Source organism: Zeus faber (assembly GCF_960531495.2).
Source record: "Zeus faber genome assembly, chromosome: 7".
NCBI classification, from domain to species: domain Eukaryota; kingdom Metazoa; phylum Chordata; class Actinopteri; order Zeiformes; family Zeidae; genus Zeus; species Zeus faber.
Window position 1 is genome coordinate 21788508 of NC_137203.1, and position 18944 is coordinate 21807451.

Genomic DNA, 18944 nt, shown 5'->3' on the forward strand with positions numbered 1-18944 from the left:
AAAGGTAAATAATTGTGTAATCATTTTTCAAAGTTAAAAAAATTATAATAATTTTCAGAGATAATTCCTTCAGTTAAATTAATCAGTCGATGCAGTAGAGCGTTTTAGACGATGATGAGGTGGAAAGTTACATAACAGCCCATGAAATATAATGTTCAATATATAAAAAAAAAAAAATAGCAGCACAAATAAAAACTTTTACGGCAGAAATCAGCACAAATAGCAATTACATATACATATATATACAATCATATATACACATACATACATACACACACCTCACTTCTCACTTAACGGCCGAGTTCCGTTCCTTGGACCAGGTTGTTAAGTGAATTGGTCAATAACAATAAGCGTAGTGTATATAGGGTGATGCGCGATGAGATGCTTGACGCTGAGACGCCGCCGTATTGTACACAGCGTACAATACAGACTGGTCGGACAGCTGGTCGCATATCAGAACGATCAACGGTAAGCAGGTAGGACACGCACGCACGCACACGCACACACACACACACACACACACACACACACACACACACACACATATATATATATATATATATATATATATATATAAAAAAATAAAAAAACATTTAAAAAGCTAATTACAATATTCACATTAATTTATTATTGCAGAATGACTGGGGGGGGGGTACATATTATTTTAAAATGTTTAGAATGGGTAACTCTTAGAAGGGGGTGTCAAAAATATGGAAATAAAAAAATATTCCATAAATAATATACATATAAATATATTAAAAATTAAATAAAAATATATATATAAAATAAAAAAGTATATATACAAAAAAAAACAAAAAACATTGAATCAAAAGAAAGAAAATACATGTTTTCATGAGAATATTCACATTCAGCTATCATCTATATGTGTGCAATTAGTATCGACTGCAGTTTAGTTGATGTCTCCCAGCAGCCTTTACCGTCTCCATCGCCAAAGAGGAAGCACTTCCTCTCGTCCGACGGCGGGCTGATCCTCTGCTGGAAGTAGGGCATGTCACGGATCTGGAACATCTCGTTCATGTCCATGGGCAGCGCCAGGCCGATGTAGTCGTCGTTGCAGCCATAGGTGGCGCTGGAGACCATGGAGCGCACGGAGGAGCAGCGCTGAAGCGTGCTCTGGTTGATGGGACTGAGCAGCTCCTCCTTGTCCAGGGAGGCAAAGCTCAGGGCCTTGAGGAACCTGGGGAGGGAGAGAGGAGAGGTGCGTGAGAGGAGCCGGGGGGAGAGGCTGGAGGAGGAGGAGGAGGAGGGAGGGAGGGGGGAGCGAGGGGAGACGAGGAGTGGCGGTCGGAAAAAGAACAGACAGGGAGTTGAGAGAAGAGCGTCAGTTTCATCTCCGAAACAGGAAATTAAACAAAAACATTGGTGAAGGTGCTCTTAAGTCCCAGGGCCAAAACCGAACACAGCTTTTATGGTGCCCACTGCAGGTCTCTATCTAACTACTACTTAAAGCAGGGGTCTCAAACCACAGGCCCAGACAATCTAAAACAGCCCGCTACATGTTTATAATGTAGAGTTATAAAACAGAAAAAAGATAGAAAACACAATGATATATAATGAAACAACAATTTGTCTCTGTGTTATGTGTTTGTTTTAACATATTCAGCAATTCCCCAATGAAGTGTAAAAGAAAAACAAAAACGCAGGACAGTTAGTTTCCCCTCGATGTTCAACGCGGTCCCCCCAGGAGAAGACAGCCTGGCCAGTGACCCCTGGGTCATTTGAGTTTGAGACCCCTGCCTCCAATCCGAGACACCAACGGAACACTTTCTCGCATTGTGGTAAATTACAATGCAAAACAATTGACGACGAGTGAATACTGTGTGTGCAGTTCAAAGAGTGCCATGAAAAATTGCACGTGCATGACACAGATTCTTTTTTTTTTAAATAATAACCTGCTTCTAGCGGCTGATTACGAATAAGTTAACCAATCATTTCACATTTTTGTATTTGAAGAAGAAGTTCATAACCTGTAGTTTATGTACACCTGAGGGTAAGAAAGGCTAAGATGTGAGCAAAGACGGATGGTTTAATATTTCATCCAGGTTAGGTCCATTCCAGCTCTGTCCTAACCAAATCTAACTGACATCACTCCTGTTAACACAACAACAACAACAAAAAAAAAAAGAACAGCACTGACTCTTCAAGTGTTTATTTTTCTAAAGCGCATCAAAAAAACTTCACAAACATACTTTGGCTTTAATAGAGCATTTTGCCTCAGACTTCAAATGAAATGCTTTGACATTGACATGTCTGTCAAATCATGTAAATGTATTAAATACAGGTTGTTAGTAGTAAAGTGCATCACTCAAATACAAAATACAAAAATAAAGCTTATAAAGCCTATGGCTGCTTAGTCTGCAGATAAAACACAATGGCAAAGGGCATATAGTAGATTATGCTACTTTCAGTGCATGAGGGTGAGGTAGGATTTTTCTGCACTTTGGCTGTCATAGAGCCAATAGCCTATCAAACGTTTGGCATAAGAATCCAAAATAAATGAAATGCAGTAACAATCTGTCAGATCAAACATGTCAATGTTTTAAACACAAATAACTGAAACAAAAAGTAAAGTGCACCCCTCAATACAAAAACAAAGGTTTTTTATCGAACCCCATAGAAATGCTATGGTTACTTAGTCTGTGGCTACAACACAATGACAAAAGGCATCTAGTAGACTGGCCTCTGTCATTTTAGGCTTCAAGGTATCCAAAGGAGTTTTCCTTGTAAACAACTTTTTTTTTTTTGTCCAATTTATTTATTTTTGCTCTTGCATTGTTTACACCCGATTTCTACATTAGGTCCTTTCCAGGGGTTAGGAGCAAGCAACGCTACTTTGATGGTATGAGGGGGAGATTTTTTTTCTTGATTAAAAGAAGCATCTCTGCTTTCTCACATCAGATTCTGTTTGTTTTCCCATCGACCGCATGAGCAGCAGGAGAAAACAAAAACGCTCGCTGTCGACGCTCGTGCAAAGGGGCTGACAGGTTTTTCTGTTCAAGTTTGGCCAGGGTCGGGTAACAGGATTTGTTGCTTCCCCAGCATTCCACTGGGTTCTCGGTCCTGGGAATCGGCGATATCCTAGCATCTCAAAGTAGAACAAAATCTGAATATTATCATGTTCTGGTGTATTTCTTAACACAAGATGAAAGCTTTGTTTATCCAAACATTACATTTAATGAAATACCTGCACTTCCGTTTGGCCGCTCTTCTGTGAAATCAGTGTATTCTTCGGGGATTTCATCGTACATTTCCAGCGGCCCGTCTGGCTTTTCAGCTGTTGCATAATCCTTGCTGTTGTCCATCTTCCCCCCGCAACATTTCTGTTGCCTGCCGTTTTCTTCCAAGGTTAAAATAGCGGTCCTTATATCTAGGATGCAAGAGTGTTGCGAGATGATAAAGTTGCTCTGCATGGATGTGAGCGACCTGCTGGTCCACCGCTTGTAACGGGGTGCTCTCGGGGGTTTTCACTCCCTGCTCCGTTGCGACGGCCTTGTTTAACAGACGTTTTAAGGCTCCGATGGAGGGGATCGAGCTGAGCTAATATCTCTAGTCAGCTGTTCACACGGATCGAGAATGTCGAACATGTTGGCAATTAGCGGCCTTCGGTATACGCTTAGAGATGCAGGTAATTCACAATCCACTCCGTATGATGCGAGCGCTCGCTTCTGCTCCAACAAACCGCTCGGCATATAAATCGCGCTGTTCCATCACGTGGCCACGTCTTGTTGGAGCCGTGTGGTTTTCATGCCCAGTTGAGTCTGTAAATCTTTCAGACGGGAGGCGGCAAGTTGGGAGTTCTTAACATGGCCGAATACTTCTTTGGCTCAGTAGAGCCTCGTTTATGGCGTGCTGTAAAGTGTGTGCCATACAGCCCAAGCGTGCAACCCCACATTCCTCCATAGCGTCGGCCATATTGCATGCATTGTCCCCTCAGCACAACGTGCACCCTCTCCTTTGTTATTTTCCAATGCCCAAACAGGGTTTCGAAAACTTGGCAGATTGTTGTTGCTATATGCGAAAGGGAGCACTCCTGTGCATGCGATACTGTCCTTTTCATGTTGAAATCTTCGTCCAGCAACTGAGTTGTCAAACTAAGCATACTCACTGGGACTCACGTCAAATGCTCATATGTCCGTGGTAAAACTTATGTCGCTTACGTTGGTACTGATCAGACTAGGAATGTGTGTGGCACATCATACAGGGAAGGTAGGGATACCTCTGCAAAGTAGCGGCTGCTTGGGAGAGTATACCGGGGTTCCAAATGCACCAGTAGCTGGCGAAATCCTTGGTCTTCTATGACGGAAAAAAAGGCTGGTCTTCGAGTGCCATCAATTCTGTGATTTTGTCATTAATTCCTTTACGACTCAGCTGTCTCCAGTAAACTTCCTGCAGTTTCCAAATGCCTGTTGAGATGACGGGGATTACAGCACTCGCTTTTTTTCGTGTGCGCTGGCTGCTTCGTATTCCTTCAATACATCTTCGTTGTGATGACGACTTTTCAGATGACTTATAAGATTTGTTGCGTTAAAACACGTAGACCTTTTCCCTCTTTTCGGAAACCTCGCGGATCATGTATTGCACGAACTGTGTTCGTCTTGCCCTGAAACTGGAAAAACATCCACACCGGCGATTACATGTTTGGCTTGCTAGTCTACACTGCGTGACTCTACCGAGGTGCAGCAGCAAGTCATCATGATGAAAGCAATATTGGCTTCATATTTTGGCTCTATTTATGGGCTATAATTTGATTATCATAATAATATCTCATAATATATATTTCCCATTATCGGCCGATAATTCATCGCCACGATATATACAGTGGGGGTAATATGTAATTAACACGTCAACATTTTTCTCAGTAAATATATTTCTGATGGGGCTATTGACATTAAATGTTGACCAGATGTCGGTAACAACCCAAGTAATTCACACATACCAAGAAATCAAAAAATATATGTCCATAAATCACGTTGTGTGTAATAAAGTGGAATGAAACAGGGAAAAAGTATTGAACACGCTTGCTGAAATTTCTTTAATATTTAGTAGAAAAGCCTTTGTTGGTAATGACAGCTTCAAGACACCTCCTGTATAAAGAAACCAGTCGCATGCATTGCTCAGGTGTGATTTTTGCCCATTCTTCCACACAAACTGTCTTCAAATCTTGAAGGTTCCGGGGGCCTCTTCTCTGAACTCTTGATCTTCAGTTCGTTCCATAGAATTTCAATTGGATTCAAGTCAGGTGATTGAGTGGGCCATTCTAGAAGCTTTATTTTCTTTCTCTGAAACCGATGGAGAGTTTCCTTGGCCGTGTGTTTGGGATCATTGTCTTGCTGAAATGTCCACCCTCGTTTCATCTTCGGCATCCTGGTAGATGGCAGCAGATTCTTATCATGAATGTTTTGGTACATTTCTCCATTCATCCTTCCTTCAATTATGTGAAGTCTGCCAGTACCATATGCTGAAAAACAGCCCCACACCATGATGTTTCCACTTCCAAACGTCACTGTTGGTATGGCGTTTTTAGGGTGATGTGCAGTGTCATTTCTCCTCCAAACATGGTGTGCGCTTTGATATCCAAAGAGTTCAATTTTGGTCTCATCTGACCAGACTATTTTATCCCAGTATTTCACTGGCTTGTCCAAATGTTGTGCAGCAAACTTTAACTTTTACTTTTTCTTCAGCAATGGTGTCTTGCGCGGTGAGCGTGCATAGAGGCCATGGCGGTTGAGTGCATTACTTATTGTTTTCTTTGACACAACTGAACCTGCTAATTCCAGGTCTTTCTGAAGCGCTTTGTGAGTGCTCCTTGGTTCTTGGACAACACTTTGAATTATTCTTTTGACTCCTCTGTTAGAAATCTTGTGAGGAGCACCTGGTCGTGGCCGGTTGATGGTGAAATTATGTTCTTTCTACTTTCGGATAATGGCCCCAATGGTGCTCACTGGAACATTCAGAAGTTTAGAAATACGTCTGTAACCAATGCCATCTGTATGTTTTGCAACAATAAGGTTGCGACGGTCTTGAGAGAGCTCTTTGGTTTTCCCCATCATGAGATGCTTCTTGTGTGACACTATGGTAAAGAGAAACCTTTTCATAGGCCATCAATTAGGACTAAACCAGCTGATATTAAGGGGGGGCAGGATTGCTACCTAAATACTGGTTTCTTGGCTTCCCATGCCTTTTTGCACCTCCTATTCTTCATGGGATCAATATTTATTCCCTGTTTCATTCCACTTTGTTACACATAACGTAATTTATGGACATATAAGTTTTGATTTCTTTGTATGTGTGGATTACTTGGGTTGATACCGACATCTGGTGAAAATGTAATGTCAATAGCCCCATCAGAAATATCTTTACTGAGAGAAATGTTGACATGTTCAATACTTATTGCCCCCGCTGTATATTGTACACCCTTATGAAAAATGCATATTAAGTCAGCTTCTCCCTTTGGATTTATTATCCAGCCAGGCACCAAAAGACCCCACGCGTGGAGCCTAATAAATAGTTGTAGTTGTAGTGTTACTTTTGGTAAATATTTAGCTTGGCCTGACGGGAGCTCCCATTGGTCTTGTGACCTGTACAGTAACAGGGGGAACACTGTAAAGGATCCAGGAGAAAATGAGTCTCTGTGGAAGTGGGAGGAGTCAGCGGCATCAGAAGGATCAACTTGAGCAAGAACTTTTGCTCTACTGGACAATGAGTCAACTAATAGCAACTACAAGAGGCAAAGCGACCACACAGCCAACACAACACACACGTACGACGGGTGGTTGCTGCTAAAGAGATGGGAGACACGCTAGCATTAGCATCTCTACTGAGCTACGGGAGACTGGGCGGCTCAACCCACCGCGGGACAAGTGTCCTGGACAGCCTGCGGTACGGACTTATGGTGCTGGGATCTGGACAGGTGACACTCCTATTAGATAACCTGATGGGACGCAGTGCAACACAAACACACAGGCACACCTGTCACTGCCGAGGAAGACCCAAAAAGCCTTCCTAACCTGGCAGATATCATGGAAAAGACACAATTCAAACAGCTAGGACAGGGCGATATATCAATATTATATTGTTATTGCGATATGAGACGAGATATCGTCTGGGATTTTTGTTTACCAGAATATCGAGATGTAGTTAAATGTTGTTTTTAAGGCTGCATTAGAGTAAAGTATTGACATTTTCCAGTTGTTTTAATCAATGCCTTTGTCTGCTTGGCTAGAATATCCACATTACTAATCATTGTTTGTCAAGTATTTATTGTGCGTGAATATCTTAAAAAAGCACCAATAGTCATATGAGATATTGTTAAATTATTGTTATTAAGGTATTGGAATTTTTTTTTATGATAATAGACTTTCTGCAATTTTGCCCGGCCCTAGAACGGACTAAGTATGTTTTGGTATAGGCCCATTCTGCTATTATGAGAATGAAGAGACATAAGTAATAAAGAGATATTTTCATTTTGAAAAATGCAATTGTGTATATTTTCAAACAGGGAAGGAAACCCTGTCTTTGCATTTCATTTACAACTGAACATTTACCCCACTTTGTAGCAATATCGAGATATATGTCGTGTATCGCCATTCAGCCTAAAAATACAGAGATATGGTTTTTGGTTCATATCGCCCAGCTCAAGAAACAGCTTTCCACCTGTAGCGACAGTGGCCTCAATAACGTTTTGACTCTCTACTGTTTCTCTCAACATCTCTGCAGCAGTGCTGTATGAAGCAACAGTTGTATGAAAGAAAAACATCCATAAACCACACAAGTGAGGAATCAGACAAGGACTGGGCGATATTGACAAAATCAAATATACCTTAATATTGATAATTTGGCAATTTTTGGCGATGAATATGGGTGCTTCCATAAGATTTGAAGAACTGTAAAGTAATAGAGGAAAGTAATGTGGATATTATGACTAAACACGTAGAGGAATTGATTATAACAGCTAAGACAGTCTACGAAGTTCAGAAAATTGCATTACTTTACTGTAATGCAGTCTTAAAGATGATTTAACGATCTGTATCTATATATAAAGTATATATTAGGGTGTCATGATCCTCCAAATCCATGATTCGATTTTAAGTTCACAATTCGATTTTCGATTTAAAACTGTATTGCTTTTCACATTGTTAGACTATCAAGTCTTGATTTGTATAGAAAAACACCTGTTCCTTAATAAAGCCCCTTTCCCACATGGAATCTGTAACATTGCTGGATAAAAAAAATATCTGGAAAAGGCAGTAGGTAGTCATTCTCACATTGTCCTCCTTTATGGAAAAGTTCTGTCTGTTCCCACATTGGTGACTGTTCCAGATACATTGCATAATGCTCGTGCGAGATGTGTCTAATATCACGCAACAGAATCAGTTTTGTTTTTAGACCAGCTCTTCGCTCCCGGTCTCTCTGCCCCTCCCGGACGGTTTCGGTTCCCTAGGCTGACAGAGCCGTCCTGGACACAATAACCCTGACCCAAAGTGATTAAATCGGTGTGATCTCTGACCTCTCCCTGTCCACTCCCTTCCTCTGGCTCCGCATTACGGTGCAGCCAGAGGGCAAGTGGAGCGATTGTGCCCCATGTCACCCCTAACTGTAAAAGACACGTCTATGGTCTGAAAGGCATTTTTAAGAAGGGAATAAAATTTAAGAGTATAAAGACCTGTCTCCAAAGAGACACGACATATTTAAGTTTCTTGTCTTTGCAGCTGAGCTCCACGGTTTGGACTCGCCATTTTTCCCAACGTCTTTTTTTTCTTGCCAAAAACAATACGGAACATTGCCAGTAGAATTAAGTGGGAAAGGGGCTTAAGTAACTATAAGTCCAGTCACAGTAAATCATTATAAATAATGTTATTTTCTTGTACTGGAATAAATATGAACAAAATATTTCATACAATTTCATAGATAAAATAAATTGCTTGGAAGTTGTAATGGGGCTGGATCTTCAAGTGTGTCGCATCCGCTCTGAACGCTCTTCTTTAATCTGACTCTTTTCTTCATTCTACTGAACATATCACAGCATCATGTTCCATTTAACATTATTATCTTATCTTTGATATCAAAACACAATTCATATCCATAACGTTACCTACTTTATGGAGCGTGTACCAGCAATTGTCAGAAGGTGCAGGTACTCCGTTCTGCCCTCTCAAGTGGACATATATCATATTTTACCGAATCTAATTTATGTCACAATTTTTCTATAATTATTAGAAAGCACAAGCCGCGATTATTAGAACGCACAAGCCCCCCCGAATATGGGTGGTCAAGATCCATGTCAAACAATATTACCCACAAAAACAGGTGGAGAATCGCGAACCTGATTGTGATTTAGAAGTTCTAAATCGAACACTCATTTCAAACGATTTTCAATTTCAAATCGGAATCTTGACATCCCTTATATATATATATTTACATCTACTGATATAGGACAGGAAAATGCATTGACTATATTGCGATATTACGGCAAGCAAAATCCCAGACAATATCTATTATCAAGTCACAATATCAATATATCATTGTTACATCACCAAGCCCTACATGAGACAACACATTGTTCCTGTCTGTTAGACTCAGATGTGCTCTTCTCCCACTGACCTGCGAGGCGTGAGCCTGGAGTCCAGGCTCCCAGTCTTCATGGTGATGGTGTCCGTGAAGAGTACGTCTTTGGCTGGCGAAGCCAGCGCTTCGCTGTGCGACAGCGATGGGTGTATCCTCTGCTGCTGCAGCCTCTTGAGTGTGGCATAGCCCAGCGCGTCCCGCGGGCTGGTGTACATGAAGCTGCAGTCGGCCAGGCTCTTGATGGTGGTCACCGAGGGCGACTTGAGGGACTGCGCCCGGCGGGGCAGCGTGTGCGAGGAGCCTGGCGGCACCAGGGAGATGGCGTTGGCCTTGGAGGCAGAGGTGGGCGTGTGGTTGGCCTGAGCCAGGGGGAGGGACGGGGAGGCGAGCGTTTTGTCCGTCTTAGCCGACACCACAGTGTTGAGGCTCACACAGTCGGAGGAATCCGGCTCAGGGTCGGGGTGTTCGGGGTTCCCCACAGTCTCCCGCGAGGGGCTGGAGCTCATGGAGCTGATTCCGCTGGTCGTAGTGTCCGTATTAAAGCTCTGGCTGCGGCTCTTGAACTGGGTCCCTCCACTCCCGCCCACCACAACCCCGCCTCCGCCTGAGGAGGAGCCACCATCCCCTCCTGCCAGGCGTTCCCGGCTGCTCTGCTCCCTCTCCCGGCTGGGGGGCTCCGCAGCCACATGCCCCCCGAGACCACCAAGTCCCAGACCCCCGGAGCCTCCGCTACGGAGCAGCCTTCCCTCTACCAGCTGCTCCTCTGAGCCCCCCCGTGTTCCCACGAAGGAGGTCTCTAGGCTGACTGTGGGGCTCTTGGGCAGGCCCCGGCCGTTGAACATGGGGGTGAAGACGTCCACCTGGCTCGTGCAGAAAACGGAGGGCTCCGTCACCGTCCTGTTACGCCTCATGCCCATCTTGAGCTCCGTCGGGGTGCGTGAGCCTGATGGCATCTTGGGGTCGCTGGTGGAGCGCAGCTTCTTGCTGGGGAGGGAAAGCGAGTTGATGAGGCGGTTGCGCACAAAGCGCGTGGAGGCCAAGATGGTGAAGGGGCTTCGCTCCTTGACCGGTTTGGAGCGCAGGTAGGAGGGCTCGTCCAGGTGGTCCGAAAGCTCACACTTGTCGTCGTCCATGATGTACATGCCTTAAAACACAACGCACTCTGTCATAAAATGTGCAATTGTTTTTGATGACAAGTAAATTCAAAATTTGTTTAATTTGTTGTAATTGTTTAAACCAACCCCCGCCGTCACTATCGAGGTGTCTACCTCCGTCCTACTCACTTGGCTGGGACTCACTCTCACTGTTGTGTCGGGAGCTGGTGGACTCGGAGTTAAGACTAAGCGTGCTTGGCACTGACGACAGCTCGGAGGTCAGCTGCGCGTCGACCTCCTCGGGGGTGACGGGCCACTGCGTCCTGCGACTGTGTCTGACCGCGTCCCAGCCGTACTGCTTCAGCACCTCACAGCCCTGCCTGGTCTTGGTGATCACGCCCAACACGTACACACAGGTCCTGGATGGATGGGGGGAGTAAGGTAAGCCGTAGGTTAAATAATAAGCAATGAATGCTCTGTGATCGATTGATTCGATTGATTCTGGAATAGCTGATTAAAGATTGGAAGAAAAATAAAGCAATATATAATTTTATTTGGTCAATTACAGCCAAATTTGCTCATCCACCATGCATTGACAATGAACATGAATATGATCATTGTCAATGATCATGAGCTTAAAACCAATTTCTGTAAACTCCCTGCAAAATCAAATAAAAATAAAAACTGAAATTTAAGAATTTCCAGGTTTACCAACATCTTGGGGACACTGACGAAAAGAGAACATTAAAACATACTCTGCAACATGAAATTACACGCTGCAGAGAAGAACATAGATTGACAGGATTTACATCCATTTCCTCAAAACTTCTCGCTGGGCTGGCACAGTGAGTGTTTATTGAAAATGTTGATTTAACTGCAAACTAGGGCTGCAGCCGACTCAGAATTTTGTCCATTGAATCGGAGTCGGCTGTTCAATGCCGTCATAACCTGTTTCTAACTTGCGATTACCTAAGTTTAAGATAATCGTCTAAGAAGCACGTGTCTCTCTCTCTCTCTCTCCCTCTCCCCCCTCCCCATCGCCGGAGATATGTGTGATGGGATGCGGGTCGGCTCTCACACGTGCACGAATAGGCCCTGCTCTGAGTGACAATGGCACGGCGAGCACAGATTGAGCCCCGGTCACCCCTCTCCATGCTTAATGTGCAGAAAATAAAGCAGTGTTAATTCTATTATTCATTTGTTGTAGTATATTTCTTAAAAAAGAAAAAGAGGAAAAAGAACAAATAAGAGTACCGTGTAGAGTGTGTAGGATGTGACGCAATGACGCTGCGGAGTTTAAGCATGCCCAAGATGGCGAGCGAGGCTACAACATATCTTTTTTGCTGTTGATACTCTACAGCAGGGGTTGTGAACCTTTTTGTCTGGGAGAGCCATAAAAGCCAAATATTTCTAAATGAATTTCCTTGTGAGACATAATATTTCATAAAATTGAATGCAACTTAATGCGTACATTTTTTAAGTAAGGCATACATTTTTAACGTATAACATCTCTAAGTACTTAAAAAAGCGCTATATATAATAAATTTCTCTTTATTCTTCCTAATAATATTGTTTTTATACTGTAGCCAATCAATAATAAATTAAATACTTTTTACCATTAATGCAACTTCTGGTGCTGCATGGTTTTGCTGGTGTCCTTGTGTTCTGGTTCATACGTAGTGAGGTTAAGCTTCATGCAGGCGTTGAGGCTTCCAACAGTTAAACGTGAGCGTAGGTTGCTCTTAATGTTTCTCAGATGCGATAAAGATGGCTCACATGTGTATGTAGAGCCAAACATGGTCAATACGGCAATACTCACACGCTGCATTGTGTGGTATGTGACGGGCAGACAAAATTGTCTGCTAGCCATATACCGTCATCGAAAGAGCCATAATTGGCTTGCGAGCCATATGTTCCCGACCCCTGCTCTACAGTATGTATTTGGATGTAATGAAACGAAATGTGGAAAGAAATATAAAGGAAAGGAGAAAGAAGTACGAAGCAGCTATGCTCCGTGCATGAAGGTATCCCCATGAAGGTTAATAACTGGCGCATTATAGAGATGTCATCAACACGCGACATGGCCACTCGCTCGCTGTGAATGCTCCGGACAATTACCTGCTCTGTTCACACATAACCCTCAATCGGATATTACACAGACTTTGTACGAGGGTGCTGGCTGGGTAAAGTCTGGGTAATGTCCGGTCCAAATGATGCAGACATTTGCGTTCACACATAAAGTTCCTCCGGATAATTTCAGGGAAACAGTGCATGTGTGAAAGCAGTTAAACTCCACCCACAGGTGGAGAAATAACACAGATAATAACAAGCGCCGCTAGGAAGACCAGCATAAATCTTTTTAAAGAAAGAGAAATGAATACCTACCGTCCGTAAAGAAAATGCAGGCGATGGAAATATAGGTATTTCAAAAAATAATTCTGAAAAGTATGCAGTAGATGGACTGCAGGCTGCGGCGCGCGATCCACGATCACTTCTCCAAACAAAACCAATGAAATTAGTTTTAATTGGAGATGTATTTATTTTATTTTCCGACGTTTACATGAAACAAAAAAACCCTGCCGTGTCCTGATGTCGTGTCCCCCACAAGTATGCGGAATGGCAACGAAAGTCAGAGCAAACTTTTAAATTAGGCCTTGTAGATTTAATATGAGTGAAGATTCAGCAGCTGGATTGCTTATTTCTCACCTCAAATTTGTTCAGAAACAGATTTTGGTGGACTGACAAGATGAAATCAGTGAAAGTTTGCGGAGTAAACAACAGACCCAGAAGTGAAGCACATAATCTGTGAGTGTTATTTCCAGCAAAAAACTTGTTTTGGGGACCTCAGAGACCTATATTAACCGGATTTACGCATAATAGGTCCTCTTTAAGTGATGAGAGGGGGAAAAACATGGCTCATTGTGCTCTTACCCTCGTACAGATAGCACCTCACAGTGCTGAGCCATTGCCAAGATGTCTGGAATAACGTTCTCTTCTTGCAGGAGGTTCAGGCCCCAGTTTGAGGAGCCGATGTTAGCCTGCATGGACAAAAGGAGGTTCCGTTAGATTGCGAGCCAAATTACCAGTTTTAAATATTTTGAGTCAAAGTAACCGTTACCAACCAGAGCCCAGAGTGCAGCCTTCAGCTGTTTGATGCCCTCCCAGGTGTCCAGCATCGGGGAGCGAACAGTGTAACTGAGGTCAGGAACCACACTCTGTGAACCGAGAAAGGGCAAGAACATTTAGGTAGCAAATCAGGAAGTCAGTTCAGCTCTGTCCTTCTCTTAACAATGAAATACAACAAAAGACAACATCCAACTGTAGAAAGACCGGGACTTACTTGAGTGTGAGAGCCTACCTGAGCCTCCAGTAGGTGGCAGCCGGTCTTGTCATGGACCAGTTGACCGTACAAGTGCACAGGGAGATAGACATTTGGTCTTTGTAACCTGCAACCACAATGTGCGGAGGAGAAGTCAGGAAAATATAAACAGATTCTGCCACCGCATGTCCTGCATCTGTCCAGTTCATCACCAATCATTTAGACGCCACCACAATAAAGACACATCTAGAATTGTGGGGGGTCCGCAGCAAAATCATTTTAGTTCATTTGTTTTACATGTTTATATTTTTGTTGCTGTTGGTTTGTTTTAATATTAAAACAATATATACACAAATATTATTGAAATAAAATGAAATTACATCAAAATAAATTATTTTAAATATATATATGTAAAACAATGAAATAAAAAAATACTGTTTTATATTTTTGGCTGTTTAGGTTAAATGTTAAACCACATGGCAGTTTATGAGATAAAGTATATACAACTTATTTTTAGGGAGAGGGTCCTCAGACGGAGCTCTTCCAAGGGGGCTTTGCCATAAATCCCTTTGCTCTAACCTTTGGTTGCTGCGTCGGACATAGTTGTCTCCGTCGACAGGTTTGCGGTAAGTTGTTAGTGCTTCGTTGAGCTGCTCTTCTATCAAGTCTACGTACTTCAGGTTGTATTCCTGCGATGCAAAAGATATTCGTTAACAGTGTGCAACAGGTGAGCGTCTTGGATGCTTGTGTTGTGCTCCTTTATGTGAACAAATAAATTGGAGAAAATCTTTGTGCTTGTACCTTCTGCCATTTGTCGAGCTGTTTGCTGACATAACCCCTCTCGTTGAGGTAGGAAAAACCCTTAGGAATGGACAGGAACCTGAACGGGAGGAACCATCACATCGTGGGTAATTAGAGACGGCATGTAAACATTAGCAGACAGGCTTGGCGAGGTACATTCTCAAGGTTGCGATGGCGCCCTGGACCAACCTGAGGAGTAGCAGCAGGCCCTTGTCGCCCAAGTGGGACAGAGCTGGTTTGAGCTGGATCAGGGCATGGAGGTTGGCCTGTGGATTGGCACAACAAGCAGGGTCAGACGAGCGGAAGAGGAGACACGCAACACCACCATCAACAGAAGAGGAACCACGCTCCATTTACCGGCTGACGTGAAGCATTTAGTGTCAAGCCAATGATTGATGAATTGATAAACATAAATCTGGGTCTTATGAAAGAATTTGTGAGCGTGCCAAAAAATATTTTACACAATATCGGCTTTTAAATGTTCCTATTAGGTAGGTAATTAAAAATTTTAGCATAGTCAGATCCTCCTAGTTAACGCTGAGCTACAGCCCTCATGGTCACCTTGTCCTCGCAGGCCTCGTCCAGGATGTCCAGGGCCTCCATGGACACAGCCTTGCTGTGGTCGTGGAGTTGGGTGACCAGCAGCTCCATGCCCCAGCTGCTGAAGAACTCCACACCTGCACGCAGCAACACACGCAGGTGCTTTGTGGCGTACAGTCGACACGTCTGCACAGCAAGAGAGAGGGAGGGCGGCACGATGGGGAAAGGTTACTTCAGTCCCAGTTTGGAGAAGGTCAGTGATTGAATCAACACAGGATGAGAACACACTGTGCGCGCGTGTGTTCGCAGTGTAGTGTTTCAGCGGCTGTCTTACGTCTGTAGCCGCAGTGAGGATTTTGGAGAGGATGACCCTGGCCAAGCCGTCTCGACTGTAATCCAGGATGGATACAGCCAGTTTCAACACAGCGTCTTGATTCTTTAATGAACACAGGTTCAGCAGGCTGCAGAGACAGAGAAGGGACAAAAACAAAATTTCAACTGGAGAAAAACAATTATGAGGAGGTTCAGCCATTTTTTCCCTTGGAACTTTTTGGAAGACTGTTTATTTTCATATTTAAACCCCAGCCCCCCGCATTACCACTGAAACAGGCCACATTTCTCCAGCAATTTGACCCCGTGTGGGTGGGCCGACAGCGTCCCCAGGAAGAGAAAGTAGTGTTGGCTGAGCGTGGTGAGCAGGCCATTGCTCTGCAGGGAACGCTCCGGCTTCAGCCCCGACGAGAGGGACAGCCACGCCACCATGTCCCTCACCAAATCCTCCAGGTAGCCCTGGCCCTCCTAGGGACAGGTTGAAGGGGTGAAGGGGGGAGGGTAGAAGAGGGGTAAGAGGAAGAAGTAACACAGTAATAGGACGAGCAGATTAAATCCACTTAAAGGATGTGGGTGTGTGTGTCTTGGTCGTTATCTGACCTCGCCTGACTCCATCAGAAACTCGACAAACTGGCAGCCGACCACAGTGAGCTGTCTGGCCTTGGAGTGATCTAGATCCAGCCCTGCGTACAGCTTACTGCTGGGCTTGTAAAAGAACAGGAGCCTGCGCACAAACCTGACACCAGACAGATTAAGACAGGGTAAAGCAGGAGAAGCAGTAGGGTTGGGTGATATGGACAAAATCAAGTATCTTGATCAAGACTGTTCTCGTCGACTAACGTTTGGTCGGCTATTTGGGGGCAGCCCTAAAATCTAGTCACACATCATGATATCAATACTATATCGATGTACCGCCCAGCCCTAGGAAGTAGCCTCAGAAACTTTAGTGGAATATATATTTTCTTAGTTGTAGCCGGTTGGGTTGAAATGAGAGGGTCATACTTGTGCATCTGCTCATCCTTGTTGTTCCTGAGGTTTACGTTTGGCCACTGTGAGAGGAAAATACACAATATACACACAATACAATCAGGATGATGTGAACGAATGTCCGAAACGTGTTTTGAGGTTTTCATATACTCTATAGAGTTTGTGTGGGGAAAAAAGGTCTTACCTTGAGGATGGTTGCGATGAGAAGCCAGTTCCATTCCAGGTTCTGCTTGTGGTTGAGAATATGACTGTCTCTGAGGTTCATCATCAGTGCCTCCTCTGTGTCCTACACATAAACACACATGCACATCCATCACTAAAGATCACCGTTTACATGCATCATTTTAGGGACATGGAGACCTCCCGACTTAATACTCGCATCAAGCATTGCAATTGTGCAGTTCTTCCAATTCTGTAATGCAAGTAAATATTGTATATATTGCATTGTAAGTAAGCAAGTAAGCATTGCAATCCAATATTATGATTTGACTTTGCGTCAATACTAGACCACGGAAAGCTGACTCTGTCCACCCAGGAGTCCTACTTCTAAAGATAACAAACTCCAAAAGCCAAGTCAGTCGGGATTTCAAAGTTTCATTTCCTTCTGACACAATATAGAAACTGAGTAGCATCAATGCAGCCGAGTAATAGAAAACACAAAAGAATGTAAACAAATGAAATGTAAATATCGATTCGGGAGTCGGTGTGACGGTTCAAGCTGCTTCCAAACCCTGGCACTTTTGGCGTACCTTAATGGCGTAGATGTCCCTGTGTGCCCGCGTGTGCGTCTCTCTGCGGTTGTGCACCGGCACAGACTTGCGGATGATGTGGTCCAGGTAGAGGCTGTGCGGCTTCAGTCCCCGCTTCTTCTTCTCGTGGAAGCGCTTCAGATGGTTGACCGCCGCACTCGCACGACTGGAGCGCACACACAATAATTATAATAATAATAACAATAAAAATAAACATGAGGGATGTTGCATGTGTGCACAACTGATCACTAACTTTAGACCCCTTGAGGGTCTAAGTGAAGTTTGAGTATCAGTGCCGGCACTTACAGTCGTTTCTCCTGGGGGATGTCGAAGGAGGCTGCCATGTTGATGAGGGTGGGAAGGCAGTGCAGGTGATGGCTGTGGGAATGAGGCAAGATGGTGTTTGCCTAAACAGAAAAGGTGAGGAAGTGGGGGGGGGGGGGGGGGGGGAGTAATAATTAGGCATTTAAAAACATAGTTAATTAACAATCATGGTGTATGTGTATGAGGGTTTTCATTACCATGTGGAGGAGTTCTCCCAAGAGGATGGTAGCTCTGACAGCGAGGAGGTCATCACTGCTGGTCACCACTTCAACGAGACCCTAGAACGATACAAAAAAGAGGAAGGATGTGGTTTGAATACAGACATTCATCCTCAAGCTGTTGACCACAAGTTTACGCTCAAGAAAATCCACCTCACTGTATTACTGGCAGATATTAAACTGTGTCTGACTTCATTAGTTGACAACAAAAAATAAGTCAGCAAAACAGTGGAATATAGGGGATTCACACCTAGCGCGTTTGGAGCATTTGTTCCAATTCCTGGAGCGTTGACCTGGCTAGATCAGTTAGTTTGCAGTGAGAATGCAACCGACCCAACAAACCGATACAACTCACTTGTTGTACTGTATACACTATGCACGATGGGACGCTTTCCTTAATCAGCAGAGCAGTATGGAGGCGGGTCCAAGGTGCGGACTGTAATGGGATACACACGCACACATGTATGCGCAGAGGGAGAGAGAGGGATGCGCCCTGCTCGCCGCCACATGGTCTGCGGAGCACGAGGAGAGAGGAGCGCAGCAGAGGCACGTACACAGGACTTGGCCTTGATGCTCGCTCAAAACTGTATGTCATAGCAACAAGGCTTGGGCGATCGTGCAAAATTTCCATAGCCTGTTGGATTGGGTTATTATTGGATTATATGATTTTATCAGGGGCGCGGGCATGCACGGGGCGGGGTTCCCGCGCGCATTGATCCTCATGTAATGTTGCAAATACGGTCTTCCCGTTCCAGAAGTGCAAGATTTATTATTTACAAGTAAAGTATTTACACAAAAACATCCAGTTCTTATTAAATCAAGTCCCATAGCGACAGAAAGCAACGGGAGACATCTGTCCTGACAGTTGGAACGCAGATTTTTTTCTAACAGTATCCAGTAAGGACTTAAGACAGTCCCTTAACTCAGATGTAATAGGGGGGGGTCCGAGAACCGGCCCCATGGACCCCATGGTGCCCTGCTTACTAGGCACGTTATT

At 44.0% G+C, this 18944-nt stretch overlaps 1 protein-coding gene across 1 annotated transcript in view; it reads right to left on the minus strand.

The window, feature by feature from the left end:
* Positions 1–18944, minus strand: part of LOC307232583 (rapamycin-insensitive companion of mTOR-like) — a 30474-nt gene that overhangs the window by 1851 nt on the left and 9679 nt on the right. The window contains exons 15-33 of the mRNA XM_080003669.1: positions 17927–18007; positions 17712–17812; positions 17406–17571; positions 16841–16942; positions 16672–16718; positions 16270–16405; positions 15938–16137; positions 15674–15800; positions 15361–15525; positions 14989–15065; positions 14800–14878; positions 14578–14687; positions 14038–14125; positions 13802–13894; positions 13611–13717; positions 10869–11098; positions 9622–10729; positions 6872–6952; positions 939–1246 (exon numbers count right to left, since the gene is read on the minus strand). Coding sequence (XP_079859795.1) covers positions 939–1246; positions 6872–6952; positions 9622–10729; positions 10869–11098; positions 13611–13717; positions 13802–13894; positions 14038–14125; positions 14578–14687; positions 14800–14878; positions 14989–15065; positions 15361–15525; positions 15674–15800; positions 15938–16137; positions 16270–16405; positions 16672–16718; positions 16841–16942; positions 17406–17571; positions 17712–17812; positions 17927–18007 — 3406 coding nt within the window. The remainder of the gene's footprint in view (positions 1–938; positions 1247–6871; positions 6953–9621; positions 10730–10868; positions 11099–13610; positions 13718–13801; positions 13895–14037; positions 14126–14577; positions 14688–14799; positions 14879–14988; positions 15066–15360; positions 15526–15673; positions 15801–15937; positions 16138–16269; positions 16406–16671; positions 16719–16840; positions 16943–17405; positions 17572–17711; positions 17813–17926; positions 18008–18944) is intronic.